The sequence below is a fragment of the Eschrichtius robustus genome, chromosome 1 (genome assembly GCF_028021215.1).
Source record: "Eschrichtius robustus isolate mEscRob2 chromosome 1, mEscRob2.pri, whole genome shotgun sequence".
Lineage (NCBI taxonomy): Eukaryota > Metazoa > Chordata > Mammalia > Artiodactyla > Eschrichtiidae > Eschrichtius > Eschrichtius robustus.
In genome coordinates this window covers 54,684,168-54,702,496 of record NC_090824.1, presented here as the reverse complement: position 1 = coordinate 54,702,496, position 18,329 = coordinate 54,684,168, and the positions used below count along the sequence as shown (strand labels likewise).

At 34.4% G+C, this 18,329-nt stretch overlaps 1 protein-coding gene across 1 annotated transcript in view; it reads left to right on the top strand.

The window, feature by feature from the left end:
• TOGARAM1 (TOG array regulator of axonemal microtubules 1) overlaps positions 1-18,329 on the top strand; it is a 77,885-nt gene that overhangs the window by 58,723 nt on the left and 833 nt on the right. The window contains exons 15-20 of the mRNA XM_068545816.1: positions 239-397; positions 3,224-3,350; positions 4,572-4,690; positions 13,632-13,821; positions 15,390-15,609; positions 17,560-17,646. Of these exons, the coding sequence (XP_068401917.1) occupies positions 239-397; positions 3,224-3,350; positions 4,572-4,690; positions 13,632-13,821; positions 15,390-15,609; positions 17,560-17,646 (902 nt within the window). The remainder of the gene's footprint in view (positions 1-238; positions 398-3,223; positions 3,351-4,571; positions 4,691-13,631; positions 13,822-15,389; positions 15,610-17,559; positions 17,647-18,329) is intronic.

Below are 18,329 nucleotides of genomic sequence, written 5' to 3'. Positions count from 1 at the left end.
TAATAATATTGTTATTCTAAAGTTACTTACATTCATACATCTGGAGCTAAATAAATGTCAGTGATTATGAGTTTTGTTTTTAACTTCTTGGAGAGGGATAGCTAATGCAAATAATTTGTCATTTTAGCCTGCAAGGATGATTGCTGAGGCTTAGGAGTAATCATTTGACTTTTAAGGTATATCTTTGAAAAATTGTTTATACATCAACTCTATTTTAATTGACCACATTTCCCTGTAGCCATTTACACATTGCGGTAAGAAGATGTGCAGCCCAGCACTTATCAGACGTAGTAAAATTTATGGAACCAGAACGTATTTTATCTGGAACAAAGGATATGGCTGACCGTATATTACCAGCTGCTGCTAAATTTGCTCAGGACAGCTCACCAGAAACCAGGTGAGTAGCTGCTAATAGTATTTGCTGAATCTCTTACTATAAGGGCTTAAATGTAGAAACAAAGGCTAAAGAAGAATGAACATTTTTCCAAATGGAAAAGTGGGATTCCCCAGGGATTAGCGCTGGGGGATGATCGTATTTAACCAATTTGTAAATGGTCTTGAGGGAGTGCACAGTGAATTCTCCAAATTTACAGATGACACTACATACTTCTGGGTAGTGAGATGCCGTGTCACAGGGATGATCTGCATGAAAACGGCACAAGACTGTATGAGTGGGCAGAAAAGTGGCTGAAGAACTTCACTGTGGGCAAATGTAAGGTAATGCATTTAGGGGAAAATGATATATTTTCCAAGTAGCCAGGTAAAATCAAGGAAAAATACAGGAAGCAAAATGGATAACATGAGATACGTTCACTTAGAAAATTCCATGAATTTCTGATTGCTGTCTGTACTTGAAGAACAGTTTTATGAAGGTTAAGCACAGTCAGAGAAAGATAACAAAATAATTAAGATGTGGATGGTACTCTAGCTGTAGGGCTGACAGAGGTTTGGAAGTAGTCAGAAGCCTAGGTTCAACTCCTAGCTCCAGTCACTGTCTGCCCTAAGCAAGTTACTTAACCTCTGTTAACCTCTGTTTCCTTGTCTATCAAATTAGTAAGGTTGGACCAGATATTTATAATGTCCCATACAAAATCTAAAAATTATGGCAGTTATATATGAACATAGATTAAAGGAAGAAGGTAGGATCCTGACTTCATGGAGACTAAAAAGTAAAGAAGGATATCAAACTTTTAACATTTTAAGACAAAGATATTCAGTACTTTAGGTAACTACAGTTAATCTTGTGGAAGCCATTATGCCAAAAGCTAACATAGAAAGTAAATATATTCATTTTCTGTTACTGCATAACAAATAACCACAAACATAGTGATTTTAGATTTCTAAAAACACAGATTTTTTAAAAACACAAATTTTTTTAGCTTACCGTTCTTAGGTTAGAAGTCTGGCATGCTCAACTGGGGTCTCTGCTTAGGGTTTCACAAGGCTGAAATCAAGGTAATAACAGTGCTGGGCTTTTATCTAGAGGCTCTATAGACAAATCTGCTTACAAACTCATTCAGGTTTTTGACCAAATTCAGTTTCTTGTGATTATAGGACTGAGGTCCCTGTTTCCTTGCTGGCTGTCAGCCAGGGTCCTCTCTCAGCTCCCTTAAGGCCACCTGAATTCCTTCTCACACAACCCACTCCATCTTCAAGCCAGCAGCAGCAAGTTGAATCCCTCTCATGCTTGGAATCTCTTTGACTTCTTTTTCTTCTACCAGCCACAGAAAGTTCTCTGCATTTATGGGTTCATGTGATTAGATTAGGTTCACCCAGATAATCCCCCTATCTTAAAGTCAACTGTACCATATAACATAATCCTGGAAGTTATATCTCATCATATTCATAAATTGTAGGAATTAGAGCAGGACATCTTTGGGGAAACCATTTTAGAAGTTCTGCATACTACAGTAAAGTTCAAAACAACTTAGGAGGGCTGGATCATAATAGACTAGTTAGGAACAAAATAAAATTTACAATAGTTGTTTTGTGTACATCTTAACCTTTCCTTAATGGCATAGTAATTTTTCTAATCCATTTTGTCATTTCTTAGATTATTTGAAATTTTAAAATTACAAAATAATTACAACTTTCCAGTTTTAGTATTTCTTACACTTTGTGTCCCTTTTGCATGTTTACTTGTTTGCTTTAGCCATTCTCATATCATTAAGGCCTATGATAGACCTACAGTCCTTAACATTCTGGGATAAACTTTAGAGTCACCTTTGAAACTATAACTGATTAGGAGCTACTTATCCGGGTGTTGACCTTATTCTGGTTGTGGGGCAAGAAAAGTAATTTTTATTCTCTGTTATTACGTCCCTTTCTGTAATTTCATTACATTTGAAGGAGTCTGGTTGATATAAATGATGCTGAGATCATCCTATTCATCTCCCCCACAAAAGCTTTGCCTTCCCTGGTTCTTCTAGTATCGTAATTCCAAGTTGTAGGTAAAAGTATAACTGTAATTATTTTAGGGCCAAGCCTCCTTGAAGAATAATAATGTATTTTTATTATGAGGTACTATACCGACCACCCCATCCAAAAATATCTCCAGTATGCACTTCCACCATATCATTTACCATTAGAATGATATCTTGGCTTAAGGTATTATCCTAAAAGAATTATTTTAAAATTCATATAGCATAAAAAACCTAGTTTGGAGAACATTAGACATTCATTAATATATCAGCCACGATTTACCAACTAACTTTGGTTGTATTTTAAGTAGCAAAGAATAGGTTTTTGAAGAATTGAAACCCAGGTAAGTTTTGGCAGGAAAAGGAAAAGAGAGAGGGTCAGAAATACAGAACCTTTGGAAGGTTGTCTCAGGCCAGAACATCTGGCCAGCAGGTGAGCAGCAAAAGGTCACCGGGCAAGGAGCTCAGGACAAAGACACACTTCTCTTAATTCACAGTTCTGCCAAATGCCAGCCTTGATATGGACCCTCGGGTGCCTGAAAAATAGAGTCAGAGCTTTTGGCTCTGATCTGACACATAGCTAAAAGATTTGAAGCCATGTTTTTTTAAAGATGGGTGGCAAGAGAATGCTGTACTCTCTAATCCAGTTAGTGTAACTACATTTCAATGGCTTATTTAAAATAGAGATGATAATCTTGATGTTGATAGGTTTTTTCTATTGGAAAAAAAAATTGTATCTAAGGACAGAAACTGAGCTTGTTAAGATTTATAGAATTATTTACATATTTCTTAAATATCCATAGGTATTATGGCCGAAAGATGCTTTTCCTCATGATGTGTCATCCTAACTTTGATAAAATGCTTGAAAAGTATGTCCCATCTAAAGATTTGCCATATATTAAGGAATCTGTTAAAAGCTTACGGCAAAAGGTATGTAGAAGAAGTTTATTTTATAAACAACTTTAAAAACAAAGTTCATTTGCTGAGGAAGGTAAAAGATAGAAATAACTACTTCTTTGATTATTTCTGTTAACCAATAGTAGCATTTCAACAACTGCAGTACTGAGTAGACATTCATAGTGTCAGTAGATGTTTATTGAACAGAAGCTTGATATTTGGTAGAATGTAGTGTGGTTTATTGGAATTACAAGACAGGTTTGAATCACAACTCAGAATTAGCAACTATATAATCTTAGGCACATCACTTCATTTCTTTAACCCAGAATTTTTATTTTTATAAAATGAGGATAGTGATGTTTATTACAGTTGATTCCTACTTTATTTACCTTGTACGTTCCACCGTTAGAGCTCCTACTACACTGTGGAGTGTTGATAAGGAGATCCTTGAGTGGAAGCCCCATGTCTTATATATCATGACAGATAATGGGGATTCAAAAATGTCTGTAAAATGAGTGACTGAGGGAATATCAAGTGAAATGAAATGTGAAAAGTGTCTTATAAAAAAGTAATCTGTTTACATATTATTTTTTGCAAAAATGTGCTTAATTTAATAATGTAGAATTTTTCTGTGGTAATTTATGTTATTCCTCTCTGATAAGCTTAGGCAAAGGATTCATTTATGAAGGGATACTACTTCAAATATGTATTGTGGTAAACATTTTAGAGCATTTTTTTCTTCCTATTGATATTAAAGATTTCAGCTTAATTCATATAGAATTTATCAAAATAACCATGCAAAAAGATTATCTTGCTAAAATGAGGCAGATTATATCTGTGAGTTATTTCAAGTACAAGTATCAGGAAAAAAAAGAGGTTTTAAATAGTTCTTTCAAAATGTTTATTTTCATACTAGTGTTGCATAGGAATTCATTGTTTATATAATGTGTTCATATTTTCTGTATAGATTTTAAGCTTGAAGAAGAGTAGTTACAAAACATAGATGTTAAGTTTTTCATTTAAACAGTTTTACCAAGCCAATATCATTTCCTAGTAGTTGGGTACATATTTTGTTAATTTACTACTAGTTACAAGATAGTTTATATATCTGAAACCCTTTAAAGCACAAGTATAGCAGATTATTAAAATGCTTTCAACCATAAGAGATCAACAATGACTGCTATGAAAATTCCATTGTACACATTCTTTCACTTTACAAGTTTTAAGACTTTTATTACACTGCCTTTCTTATAGGGTTTGGGAGAGATACCACTAGATACTCCTTCAGCAAAAGGAAGACGATCTCATACTGGCAGTGTTGGAAATACAAGATCATCATCTGTTTCTAGAGATGCTTTCAATTCAGCTGAAAGGTAGAATCTTTTGCTAGTCCACATTATTGCAGAAATTACTCCCTAATAGTGATGATAGTCTATTTGAATGTTTTCATGAACTATCCCAGGGGTATTTGTCAAAATTTAATGGAGTTTTAAAAGTTGGTAAGTTGGTAAGGACTTAGAAAGTGTGAGGTAATTAGATTTAATAAGGTAATTGTATATTCACAGCAACTTGCTTTTACATGAACTAAACATTAGTAAAACTTTAGTATTATTGAACTTGTCAGTAGTCGGCCAGTGTTGGACAACTCTGATTAATTTTTTCAATTTATAGGCTTTACTTTCCCCCCTTGATTATAAAAGTAATACATAATTATGGTTAAGGGGGAGAAAAACTTGAGAAAATACAAACATTAAAAGAACTTAACTGGGGAGGGTGGTGGTGGGGTGAGTTGGGAGATTGGGATTGACATATATACAGTAATATGTATAAAATAGATAACCAAAAAGAACCTGCTGTATAAAAAATAAAATTAAAAAAAATAAAAATAAAAATAAGAAAAAAAAAGTAAGTGAAAAGAGTGGATATGTGTATATGTATAACTGATAAACTTTTCTATACAGCAGAAATTAATGCAACATTGTAAATCAACTATACTCTAATAAAAATTTAAAATTAAAAAAAAAAAAGAATTTAACCAATCACCTATAATATCACCAACCAGGAAAAAAAGCTACTCTTAAAGTTTTTATAAATATAATTGCATATGTAATTGCATAACCTGTTTAAGCCATTTAGCTATATTTAATAGATTGATTATATAACTTCTAAAAATCTTTCAGAATTATTATGATCTCTTTGGTATGTTCTTTTTTTTAATTTATTTATTTATATTTGTATTTATTTTTGGCTGTGTTGGGTCTCCGTTTCTGTGCGAGGGCTTTCTCTAGTTGCAGCAAGCGGGGGCCACTCTTCATCGCAGTGCGCAGGCCTCTCACTATCGTGGCCTCTCTTGTTGGGAGCACAGGCTCCAGATGCGCAGGCTCAGTAGTTGTGGCTCACGGGCCTAGTGGCTCCGCGGCATGTGGGATCTTCCCAGATCAGGGCTCGAACCCGTGTTCCCTGCATTGGCAGGCAGGCTCTCAACCGCTGCGCCACCAGGGAAGCCCCTCTTTGGTATGTTTTAAAATATATTTTAAACATTACTTTAAAAATTATATGAGTAGATACATAGGTATCTTTCATATTTTCTGTATTTGTGTATCTTTGGATAATAAATTTTACAAAAAATAAAAATCCATGGACTTTTGGACCTTTGTTTTTCAAAGTATACTTCACAGAGGGATATGTAATGTACAACATGATAAATATAATTAATGTGGCTGTATGTTATATATGAAAGTAAATCCTAAGAGTTCTCATCACAAGGAAAAAAGTTATTTATTAAAAACATTTTTTTTCTGTTTCTTTAGGTGCAACTAAACTTATTGTGATAATCACTTCATGAGATATGCAAATCATATCATGATGCTGTATACCTTAAACTTACACAGTGCTGTATATCAATTATATCTCAATAAAATTGGAAGAAAAAAAAAGTGTGGGAGAAACAAAGGCTTGCTTAGACGAAAAATGAGGGAATTTGTTTCCATTAGACTTGCTTTGCAAGAAATGTTAAAAGAGTTCTTTAGAGGAAATAAAATACTATAGGAACTAGGTTGCTTCCAGAGCAGAGACTGTGTATGCCACTTTATTCTATAGCTTGGAAGGACCAAACCACTGTGGGGCGAAAGTCTCAAAACAAAATGTGAGAGAAGATGTGTATTTATGTTTCTTTTAATTATTTTAGAATGAATTATTATTTAATTTATGAGGACTCTGGAGGAAATCGCTGACTTCTTCATGCAGTAAATAGGGCCTACTTCCAGTACCTTACCAATGAGGGCCTCATTTCACCTGCCACCTCAGCTCTTTTCTCCTCCTCAATACCCTTCTCAGTCTGATTGACTTCATTAGTCTGCGGGCCCTTTTTACCCCATTTCTTGCCTCCTAGAGTCCTGCTTTTCTTCAGTTGGTCACTTTTCTCACTGCACTTTAGCTCCCTTCTTCTCTCATGGCATCTTCACCTCCATGTCCAAGGCCTCAGTTCCTCTGTGCTGGGTTTTCTCTGCATGGGGTATGGCCTTCTATAGCTGTTGTTCAAGTCTTCTATACCCTAACTGATTTTCTGTCTACTTGTTCTATTAATTGCTAAGATAGGAGTATTAATATCTCCAACTGTAGTGGATTTTTTTATTTATACTTTAAGTTCTGTCAATTTTTGCTTTATGTATTTTGATGCAATGTGCTTATTTATGTTCAGGTATTTAGGATAGTTGTGACTTTTTGGTGAAATGACCTTTTTATCCTTATGAAGTCTCTCACTTTATCTCTGATAATATTCTTTTTCCTGAAGTCTACTCTGTCTAGTATTAACCATTTTATTGTAATGGTTTACATGATATGTCTTTTTTTTTTAATAACAGTGTTGTGGAGATGTAATTCATATAACACATAATTCACCTATTTAAAGTATACAATTTAATGTTTTTTGTATATTCACTGAGTTGTGCAGCCATCATTACAGTCAATTTTAGAACATTTTCATCACCTCTAAAAGAAATCGCATGCTCATTAATAGTCACTATCATTTCCCTACAACCCTTCCATTCCAAGCCCTAGGCAATATGCTTTCTGTTTCTATGGATTTGCATATTCTGGGCATTTCATACAGATGGAATCATATGATATGTGGTCTTTTGTGACTGATTTCTTAGACTTGGCATTATGTTTTTAAGCTTCATCCAAGTTGTAGCATATATAGGTACCTCATTCGTTTTTACAACTAAATAATATTCCATCGTATGGATACACTACATTTTGTTTATCCATTCATTAGTTGATGGATATTTGGGTTTTGTTGTAGACATGTTTGCAATCCTCTTGGGTATAAGGAGTGGAATTGCTGGGTAGTATGATAACTGTGTTTAAACTTTTGAAGAACTGTCAGACTGTTTTCCAAAGTGGCTCCATTTTACAGTCCCACCAGCAATAGTAAGAGGGTTCCAATTTCACCACACCCTCATCAATACTTGTTATTTTCCAAGTAGGTGTAAACTGGTTTCTTATTTGACAAAGATTCTCTCTTTGACAAACTTTAGACAGCCTCCTCTGAGCCCTCTTTTACACCAGGCCTCATCCTCGGGCCATGTCTTTGGCCTGCCTAAGCTAGTCTTAGTTAAGAATCCTGCTAGGTCATTTCCTTCCTACCCCTTCATACCTGATCACCCTTGATATCTGAGCAGGTTCCTCATCCTCCACCTTTGATATGTAAGTATCTGGCTTGTCTTCAGCAAAAATCTTGTTAGACCAGCTTAGCAAGAAACCCCCTACTCTTGATGTCTACTCTTAGTAATCTTCCATCCACTGACCCTCTCAATCTTGGCTATAAATCCCCAGTTATCAAGTTTCAGAATAAATTTTCTTTTTTTTCTTTTTCTTTTAAGGTTTTCACTTCCATTTCCTAGTATATCTTTTTTAAAGTATGTTTTTTGTAGATCGTATATGATTAGGTCTTGCTTTTTTATCCAATCTAACAATCTCTGCCTTTTAATTGGGGTGTTTGACCATTTATATTTGATGTTATTGTTCATATGGTTGGGTTTAAGCCTATCATCTTAATATTATTTTTCATTCTGTCCTATATTTTCTGCTTCATTTTTCCTCTTTTCCTGCCTTCTTTTGAATTGATTGAGGGGTATGTGTATGTGTTTGTTTTTATATTCCATTTATCTCCTTATTTCTTTTTCTTTTTAAGTGGTTGATCTAGGCTTTGTAATATACATCTTTTATAATATACATCTTTATCTTCTCATAGTCTACTTTCAAATAATATTAGACTACTATAGGTATAATGTAAGAACTTTACAACAGTAAACTTTCATTCCTCCCCTTTCATCTTTTATGCTATTTTTGTCATGCGTTTAACTTCTACATACTATAATCCCTACAATACATTATTGTAATATTTGCTTTGAATAGTCTATATATTGTATAATTAATAATGTTGCCATGAACTATGTTCATTCATTCTTTTTTTCCCCAGTTTTATTGAGATACAATTGAAATATAACATTGTATTAGTTTAAGGTATACAGCATAATGATTTAATGTGTAAATATATTGTGAAATGATTACCACAATAATAAATTTAGTTAACATCCATCACCTCACATAGTTACAATTTCTTTTTCTTTTGCTGAGAAATTTTAAGACCTACTCTCTTAGCAACTTTCAAGTCTACACTATTGTCACCATACGGTACTTTACATCTCCAGAACTCATTTATCTTACAACTGGAAATTTTTATCTTTTGACTCTCCTCACCCATTTTGCCCACCCTTTAACCCCTGCCTCTGGCAACCACCAATCTGTTCTCTGTATCTATGAGTTTGTTTTTTTAAATTTAAGTAAGATCATACAGTATTTGTCTTTCTCTGACTTATTTCACTTAGCATAATGCCCTCAAGATCTATTCATGTTGTCACAAGCAGCAAGACTTCCCTGCTTTCTAGGGCTGAATGTATATGTGTATACCACATTTTCTTTATTCATTCATCTGTCAGTGGACACTTAGGTTGTTTCCATGTCTTGGCTATGGTTAATAATGCTGCAGTGAACATGAGGGTGCAGATGTATTTTAGAGATAGTGATTTCATTTCCTTAGGGTATATTAATCAGAAACGGAGTTCCTGAATTATATGGTAGTTTTTTTGTTTTTTTGTTTTTAAAGACCCTGGTGAGGCATAGTTAGAGGCCTCCTCACCCAGTTGTCATCTTCCAAAACAGTGAGTGGCTGCCTCACTCCCTTTCCCGCACTTGGAGTTTTTCATGGTAGTTCTATTTTTAATTTTTTTGAGGAACCTCCATACTATTTTCCATAGTGGCTGCACCAATTTACATTCCCACCAAGAGTGCACAGGGTTCCCTTTTCTCCACATCCTCACCAATACTTGTTATTTCTTGTCTTTTTGATAGTAGCCATTCCAGCAGGTGTGAGATAATATCTCACTGTGGTTTTGATTGCATTTCCCTGATGATCAGTGATGTTGAGCACCTTTTCACGTACCTGTTGGCCATTTGTGTCTTCTTTGGAAAAATGTCTACTCAGTTCCTCTGCCTATTTTTTAATCAGGTTGTTTGTTTTTTTGCCATTGAATTGTATGAGTGCCTCTTATACTTTGGATGTTAGCCCCTTATCAGATACATGATTTGCAAATATTTTCTCCCGTTCTGTAAGTTGCATTTTAATTTTATTGATGGTTTCTTTCGCTGCGCAGAAGCTCTTTAGTTTGATGTAGTCCCACTTGTTTGTTTTTACTTTTGTTGCCTTACTTTTGTTGTAAAATCCAAAAAATCATTGTCAAGACCGATGTCAAGGAGCTTATCCTCTATGTTTTCTACTAGGAGTTTTATGGTTTCAGGTCTTACATTCAAGTCTTTAACCCATTTGCATTGATTTTTGTGTATGGTGTAAAGTAGGGGTCCAGTTTCACTGTTTTACATGTGGCTGTTTGGTTTTCGCAGCACCATTTAAAAAACTATCCTTTCCCATTGTATATTCTTGGTTCCTTTATCATAAATTAATTGACCATATATCATAAATTAATTGTGTGTTTATTTCTAGGCTCTACTTTGTTCCATTAATCTATGGGTCTGTCTTAATACTAGTACCGTACTGTTTTGATTACTACAGCTTTGCAATATAGTTTGAAATCAGGAAGCGTGATGCCTCCAGTTTTGTTCTTTCTCAAGATTGCTTTAGCTAATCGGGCTTTAGTGGTTCCATTCAAATTTTAGAATTATTTGTTCTAATTTTGTGAAAAATACCATTGGTATTTCGATAGGGATTGCATTGAATCTGTAAATTGCCTTTGAGTAGTATGGTCATTTTAATAATCTTAATTCTTCCAATCCATGAGCATGGAATGTCTTCCATTTATTTGTGTCTTCTTCAATTTCTTTCATTTTGAGTGTGGAGCTCTTTCACCTCCTTGGTTAAATTTATTTCTAGGTATTTTATTCTTTTTGATGCATTTATAAATGAGATGGTTTTCTTAATTTCTTTTTCAGATAGTTGGTTGTTAGTATATAGAAATGCAACTGATTTTTGTATGTGAATTTTGTATCCTGCAACCTTACTGAATTTTTCATTAGTGCTAACATTTTTTGGTGACATCTTGAGAGTTTTTTTATATAAAATACTATAACATCTGGAAATAGAGATAATTTTACTTCTCTCTTTCCAATTTGGATGCCTTTTATTTCTTTTTCTTGATTAATTGCTCTGGCTTGGACTTCCAATACTATGTTGAATAAGAATGGAAAGAGTAGGCATCCCTGTTTTGTTCCTGAGATTAAAGGAAAAGCTTTCAACCCTTCACTGTTGTATGATGTTGTGGGCTTGTCATATATGGCCTTTATTATCTTGAGTTATGTTCCCTCTATACCCAAATTGTGGAGAGTTTTAATCGTGAATGGAAGTTGAATTTTCCAGATGCTTTTTCTACATCTATTGAGGTGATCATATGATTTTTATCCTTCATGTTGTTAATGTGATATATTACATTGATTGACTGGTGGATGTGGAACCATCCTTGCATCCCTGGAATGAATCCTATTTGGGTCATTGTCTATAATTCTTTTAATGTATTGTTATATTCAGTTTGCTAATATATTTTTGAGAATTTTTCCATCTATGATTTATGATCGTTTTTAATGTCTTCTCTTTTTTATAAATTTTATTAATGTTAATATACCTAGTGAGTTTCTCCTTTTGACTGTTATTCCATCTTTTCCCCCTAAAGTATATTAAGTGTTATTTCACTATCAAATCTATCCTGTTTTCAACAACAACAAAAAACTATCTTTAAAGATAGGTTTCAATAGTTCAGTGGCTTCTTGATGTGTTCTTCTGTTATTTGACTTTTATATATCATAAAGTTCTTAGTTTAAATATAAATTTAACTCTGTTTTTCTCATTGTATAGAATTAATTACCTCACAGATTAACCTCAGATTAATTTATGTAAACAAATTAAAAATAATGGATAAATACATCTAGGTTCTACATTTTAAATCATCATCCTGGGATTTCCCTGGTGGTCCAGTGGTTAAGACTACGTGCTTCCACTGCAAGGGGTGAAGTTTCCTTCCCTGGTCAGGGAAGATCCCCCATGCCGCAGGGTGCGGCCAAAAAAAAAAAAAAAAATCATCATCCTGAGTCCACTTTCAGGATGATTCTGAGCCATTCATTAATCATTGCTCTTAAGATGACTTTAGGGAATTCCCTGGCAGACCAGTGGTTAGGACTCGGCACTTTCACTTCTGAGGGCATGGGTTCAGTCCCTGGTTGGGAAACTAAGATCCCCTAAGACACGTGGCGCAGCAAAAAAAAAAGATGACTTTAATGCCGATTTTAATACTGCTAGTCCAACAAATGGTGGTAACTGGAAATTGTTACCATTGTCTTTAAGACCTTGACTCTAACCAGTTTATGTCGTGTCCTCGGTGGTTGTCATTCTTTTAAAGGTGTGCCTTGCCCTGTCAATTTGTATGACTCTAATTTCAAAGGGATCATCATCTGTCACATTGTCACTCCTTTTTTATTTTTTCTCATAATTTACATGTGCAAAGTCACAGAGCTGTTCGGTACCAGAGCCAAGATTCAGAGGCCAACACATGTTTTTACTTTTGTCTTTGTTTTTTAATATTTATTTATTTTCCTTATTTTTTAGCTGCATTGGGTCTTAGTTGCAGCACATGGGATCTTCGTTGAGGGATGTGGGATCTTTTGTTACAGTGTGTGGTCTCTTCGTTGTGGTGCTCGGGCTTCTCTCTAGTTGTGGCATGTGGGCTTCTGTCTAGTTGTGGCATGAGGGCTGCAGAGCGCATGGGCTCTGTAGTTTGCAGCACACGGGCTCTGACGTTGAGGCGCGCAAGCTCAATAGTTGTGGCGAGCGGGCTTAGTTGCCCCGCGGCATGTGGGATCTTAGTTCCCCCGCGGCATGTGGGATCTTAGTTCCCCTACCAGTGATCGAACCCGTGACCCCTGCATTGGAAGGCGGATTCTTTACTACTGGACCACCAGGGAAGTCCCGAGTCACTCCTTTATAGCAGTGGAAAACATTATGCTACTAATACTAAGTCATTGAAATAGTAAATCCCGCTGGTCTTGAGATTCTAATTGTCCCAGGCACGTTCACATGGCTATTTTTCAGAAAAGGATTAACATATCGGGCCTGAGACTGGTATCCTTGGAAAGGCCAGGTTGTAAGGTTAGCCTTTGGCTAGCATCTGGAAACTAGAATTTCAGGAGGATTTCCCTCCCATTCTTTAACTTGATAAGAGTAATTTACTGTGCCTGTATTATTTAGGCAAACAGTATGGTTAAAGCTGAAGACCTGCTTTCCTTCTGGGAGTCTGGAATTTTGGTATGTCCAAGGCAGAGGACCACCCATGACCAACTACCCATAAAAATCCTGGGCACAGAGCCTCTAATAAGCTTCTCTGGTAGACAATATTTCATATGTGTTATCACAGTTTGTTGCTGGAAGAATTAAGTTTATACTGTGTGACTTCATGGGGAAAGGACTCTTGGAAGTTTCCATCTAGTTTCCTTCAGACTTTTACCCCATGTACCTTTTCCCTTCGCTGATTTTGCTTTATATCCTTCTGCTGTAATAAATCTTAACCATGAGTAAAGCTACATGCTGAATCCTGAGTTCTCCCAGCAAATCACCAAACCCAGGGGAGATATTAGGGACCCCCAACACAGGTATCGTGGCTATCGGTTAAGTCATTTTTTTGAATTTTTCAAAAATGAATACATGATGAGAATTATTCATTGTGTTTGTGTTTTACCTTTCTTTCACTTTAGAGAGGTAACTGAAATTCGTGAAATCACCAGAAAATCAGTTCCCCGCAATTCCTTAGAAAGTGCTGAGTACATTAAAGTCATAACAGGTTTATTAAATGCAAAAGACTTTCGTGATCGTATTAATGGGATTAAGCAGCTTTTATCAGATACTGAAAACAATCAAGAGCTTGTTGTTGGAAACATTGTGAAGGTAAGGACTGTCAAAATTAATTTTCATTTTCAATCTGTGGTTAATAAAGTTCATTAGCATAAAAAATTGCCCTATTTCTTAATATTTTATATATATATTACTTTAAAGTGTTAAACTTAGTGAGAAGAATGCACTGCTTAGGTTTTGCTATGTTTAAAGCATTCTAGAACAATTGAAAGTAATTGAGGAAAAAGGTAAGAAAATAGCAGTTTATTTGTTTGACTCGTCCCACTAGATGATAACTCCTTGAAAGCTGTATTCTCAGAGCTCTTAGAACCTGGCATTCAGTAAATATATGTTGAGTGAGGGAGTTCCTTGTTGGCCTCATGGTCATTATTCCGGGCTTTCACTGCCATGGCCTGAGTTCAATCCCTGGTCGGGGAACTGAGATCCCTGCAAGCCATGAGGTACGACCCAAAAAAAAAAAAAATATTGAGTGAATCAATAAGTATTTTAAAAACCAGGGCATTTAAGAGACTTGATATTACTAAGAAATAGATAATAAAAGTTTTCATATGTAGGTTAGATATCTGCATATGCTAATTTTTATATATTATGTTAATATATTTATAAATATATATTTATATTTTATAATTTGTATAGGAAGACAAGAAGCAATAGAAAGGGAGACAGTAGTAAATTAATAAATGTTAGTGGTACCAGAGTATAGATTACTTATGCTTCATCAGAGTTTAGTTCAGTTAATCGCATTAGTAATTTATTCATTAAATTCCATTTTAAATTTGTATTAGGTTCATTAAATTTGGCAAACATACTATAACAACTCTATTCTAGTGGTGGTGTCTCTTAATTTTCAGAAGAAAAGTACCATGTTACCATGTCATGGAAATCAGAAAGTTACATTTTCTGATATCTGTTGAGTAATTTTCATATATCTATATCTATATGTATCAGGAATTATTAGTTAATAGTCTTGGTTTCACAGAATAGCTCTTCCCTCACCTAATATAGGTAAAGAATTGCTTAGCATTCACTTTATTATATCTTGAAGTTATGAAAGCTAAGAATTAGAAGAACAAGGAACAATTGTTTAAGTACTCAGGTTAAGAGGTAATAATAAAAACTTAACTCTGAAATTGCATCTAAAATTCTCGTAAGAAACCTAAATTGAAACTAGGTTAAATCTCTGTAGTAAAATGGACATGTCTACTTCTGTTACACATAGAGATAAGAATAGAAAGTTTTCTTAAGTTCTTAAAGTTAGCTAAACCTGCACATTTCAGAAAACAGCATTTTTATCACATTTATAGTAAATCAGTTATCTGTGTACTGAACCAAATTTCTCAACCTTAATTTAGTAGGATGTCTTTTTAGGTGATGTTTGAAGCCTTCTCTTTTTGCTATAAGAAGATTGGACACTTAGATTTAGCATCAAAATTTTTATAAAGTTCCTATTATCTAAGTTCAAGTTAAGTAAGATGTGTGTGTGTTTTTAAATAGTACATTTCTCCTTTAGTAGGATGAATACTATGAAATGTCATAAGGAATTTAAATATAATAGATATCAACATTATTTCACTTTAAATAATTTACCAATTTACTTCCAGATATTTGATGCTTTTAAATCTCGACTTCATGATTCCAATAGTAAAGTAAACCTGGTGGCTCTAGAAACAATGCACAAAATGATTCCTTTGCTTAGAGACAACTTATCTCCTATAATCAACATGCTCATCCCAGCAATAGTAGATAACAATCTGAATTCCAAGAATCCAGGCATCTATGCTGCTGCCACAAATGTTGTTCAGGCACTGAGTCAGCATGTAGGTAAGAAATCTTACTTTGGCATTCAAATTATTTTGGCTTTACTTTCGTATTTTCTGATTCTACACATTTTCTATAATGCTGAAAACCTAGCTGTTAAATTTTTGTCAGTTAATGTTGTGACAGAATTTTTTTATTTTCTCAGTAGCAGTTTTAATTATTTTTAGTGATTAAATACCATCCCATTAAATTGACTTTCTCTTCCCTTCTTTTTGACTTTTTCAATTCTTATTTTCTACCTCAACTTCATATCTGATACAAAATTAACTCAAAATGGATCACAGATTTAAATGTAAAATTTAACTGTAAAACTTTCAGAACACATGAGAAAATCCTTAGGACCTATGCTTGGTGAAAAAAAAGAAAAAAAGTATGATCCAAAAAAAGTCCATAACTTGGACTTCATCAAAATGTAAAACATTTACTTTGCAAAAGACCTTATTATTTTTACATGAAAATATTTATTTTTGTGTTACAAAAACAAAAATAAATCCAAGCAGATAATGAAATAAACATATTTTTTAAGTGTCCCATCCTGGGCTCTCTGTCCTAGAAGTTAGTAAACAGTTCAAGTTTAGGTTGCTTCATACTTGTTCTGGATGCTATGAGGTCTCCATCTTAGAACCATATTTCTGTAGTTTAGCTTGTAACTAATCGGACAAGTCATCCTCTGTGTCATCATCCCAATTATCCTCCCAGACAAACTGCAGATTTGGAGGAAATATTTGCAAACCACATATCTGATAAATACGCATATCTAGAATATATAAAAAACTCTTGGGAATTCCCTGGCGGTCCAGTGATTAGGACTCCGTGCTTCCACTGTAAGGGGGCCTGGGTTCGATCCCTGGTCGGGGAACTAAGATCCTGCAAGCCGTGCGGTACGGCCCGGCAAACAAACAAACAAACAAACAAACAAATTAATTAATTAATTAATTAATAATAAAGACGTTTAAAACTCAACATTAAAAAAAATCTAATTAGAAGATGGGCAAAAGATGTGAAGAAACACTTATATGGATGGCAAGTAAACACATGAAAAGATGTTTAACATCCCCAGTCATTAGGGAAATGCAAATACAAATTAAGACCATAATCATTACACAAGTGTATTAGTCTGTTCGGGTAGTTAAAACAAACTACCACAGCATGGGTGGCTTAAAAACAACAAACACTTATTTCTCACAGTTCTGGAGCCTGGGAAGTCCAAGATCAAGGCACCAGCAGATTTGGTGTTGAGTGAGGGCCCTCTTCCTGGTTTATAAATAGCCATCTTCTGGCTGTGTCCTCACATGGTGGAAGGGGCAAGGGAGCTCTTTGGGGCCTCTTTTATAAAGGCACTAATCCCATTCCCATAGAATAGTTCCCATAGAATAGTTCTGTATCTTAATTGTACTGATAGTTTCACAAATCTATACATGTGATAAAATGACTTAGAATTATATACACATATTGTACCAATGTCAGATTCCTTGTTTTGATGTGTACTATAATCATGTAAGATGTAACATTTGGGTGAAAGCACACAAGACCTCTCTGTACTGTCTTTGCAACTTCCTGTGAAACTATGAAATTAGAGATTTGAAAAAAATCAGTAAAGGTAAAAACTATCCCCAAAATTTCAATTCTTTTTTTTTTTTTTTGATAAACCTATGTACTATCATTTGGAATAAGATGCCTAGGAGATAGGCAGTTCTTTCTCTTTTTTATACCATATGACAGCTCCTTTAATATCCTGTGAGGTATTTTTATTTCTCATTTGCTGTAAGAATATTACTCTGTTAAGGTTTTATAGAGAATTTTAAAAAGTGTTTAACTATGTAGATTAAATCTTTCTAACACATTTGCGTTCACTTGCATGGATTTTTTTTCCTTTCAATGCTATGTAATGGAAAATAAATAAGATCTTGTAACTCTTTAAACATGTGTCTCTGTGTTATTCTTTTTGTTTAGATAATTACTTACTTCTACAGCCATTTTGCACCAAAGCCCAGTTTTTAAATGGAAAGGCAAAACAGGATATGACTGAAAAGCTTGCTGGTAAATATGTTTAAATTGTTATTTCTAAAGAAATGATTTATTGACTAAGGATAAACTGATGGACATTTCAATTCAATTTTAGGATAGCTACCAAACTCAATATCATTATCCAAGAAATAGAAATAAATTGTATAATGATCCGAAAGGGGACCTTTTAAGACTTTTACCCAAAAATTTTCTTCAAAAGAATTTTATTCCTCTTTTCCCCAGTAAGTGTTTAGTCTTCTTGTTAGTAGAAGTAAACAGGATAAATAAAAAGACATTAAAATCAAATATTGGTGCAGATGGAAAACTACTATTTCAAATTATGTATTTAATAAAAGGTCCATGAGTTAAAACTGTATATGTCTTGATTTAACTACATTTGGAAAACTGAGATGAATTTTTGGTTTGGTTTCTGTCTTTACTACTTTTGCCTGTCATATATAGATTTCTAATACTTGAAGATCCCAATCTTTGGGAGCAAAGTTTCTGACTTTACTTTTTTTTTTTTTTTTAGAAATTCACGTTCTTTTATTTATTTATTTATTTATTTATTTATGACTGTGTTGAGTCTTCGTTTCTGTGCGAGGGCTTTCTCTAGTTGCGGCAAGTGGGGACCACTCTTCATCGCGGTGCGCGGGCCTCTCACCATCGCGGCCTCTCTTGTTGCGGAGCACAGGCTCCAGACGCGCAGGCTCAGT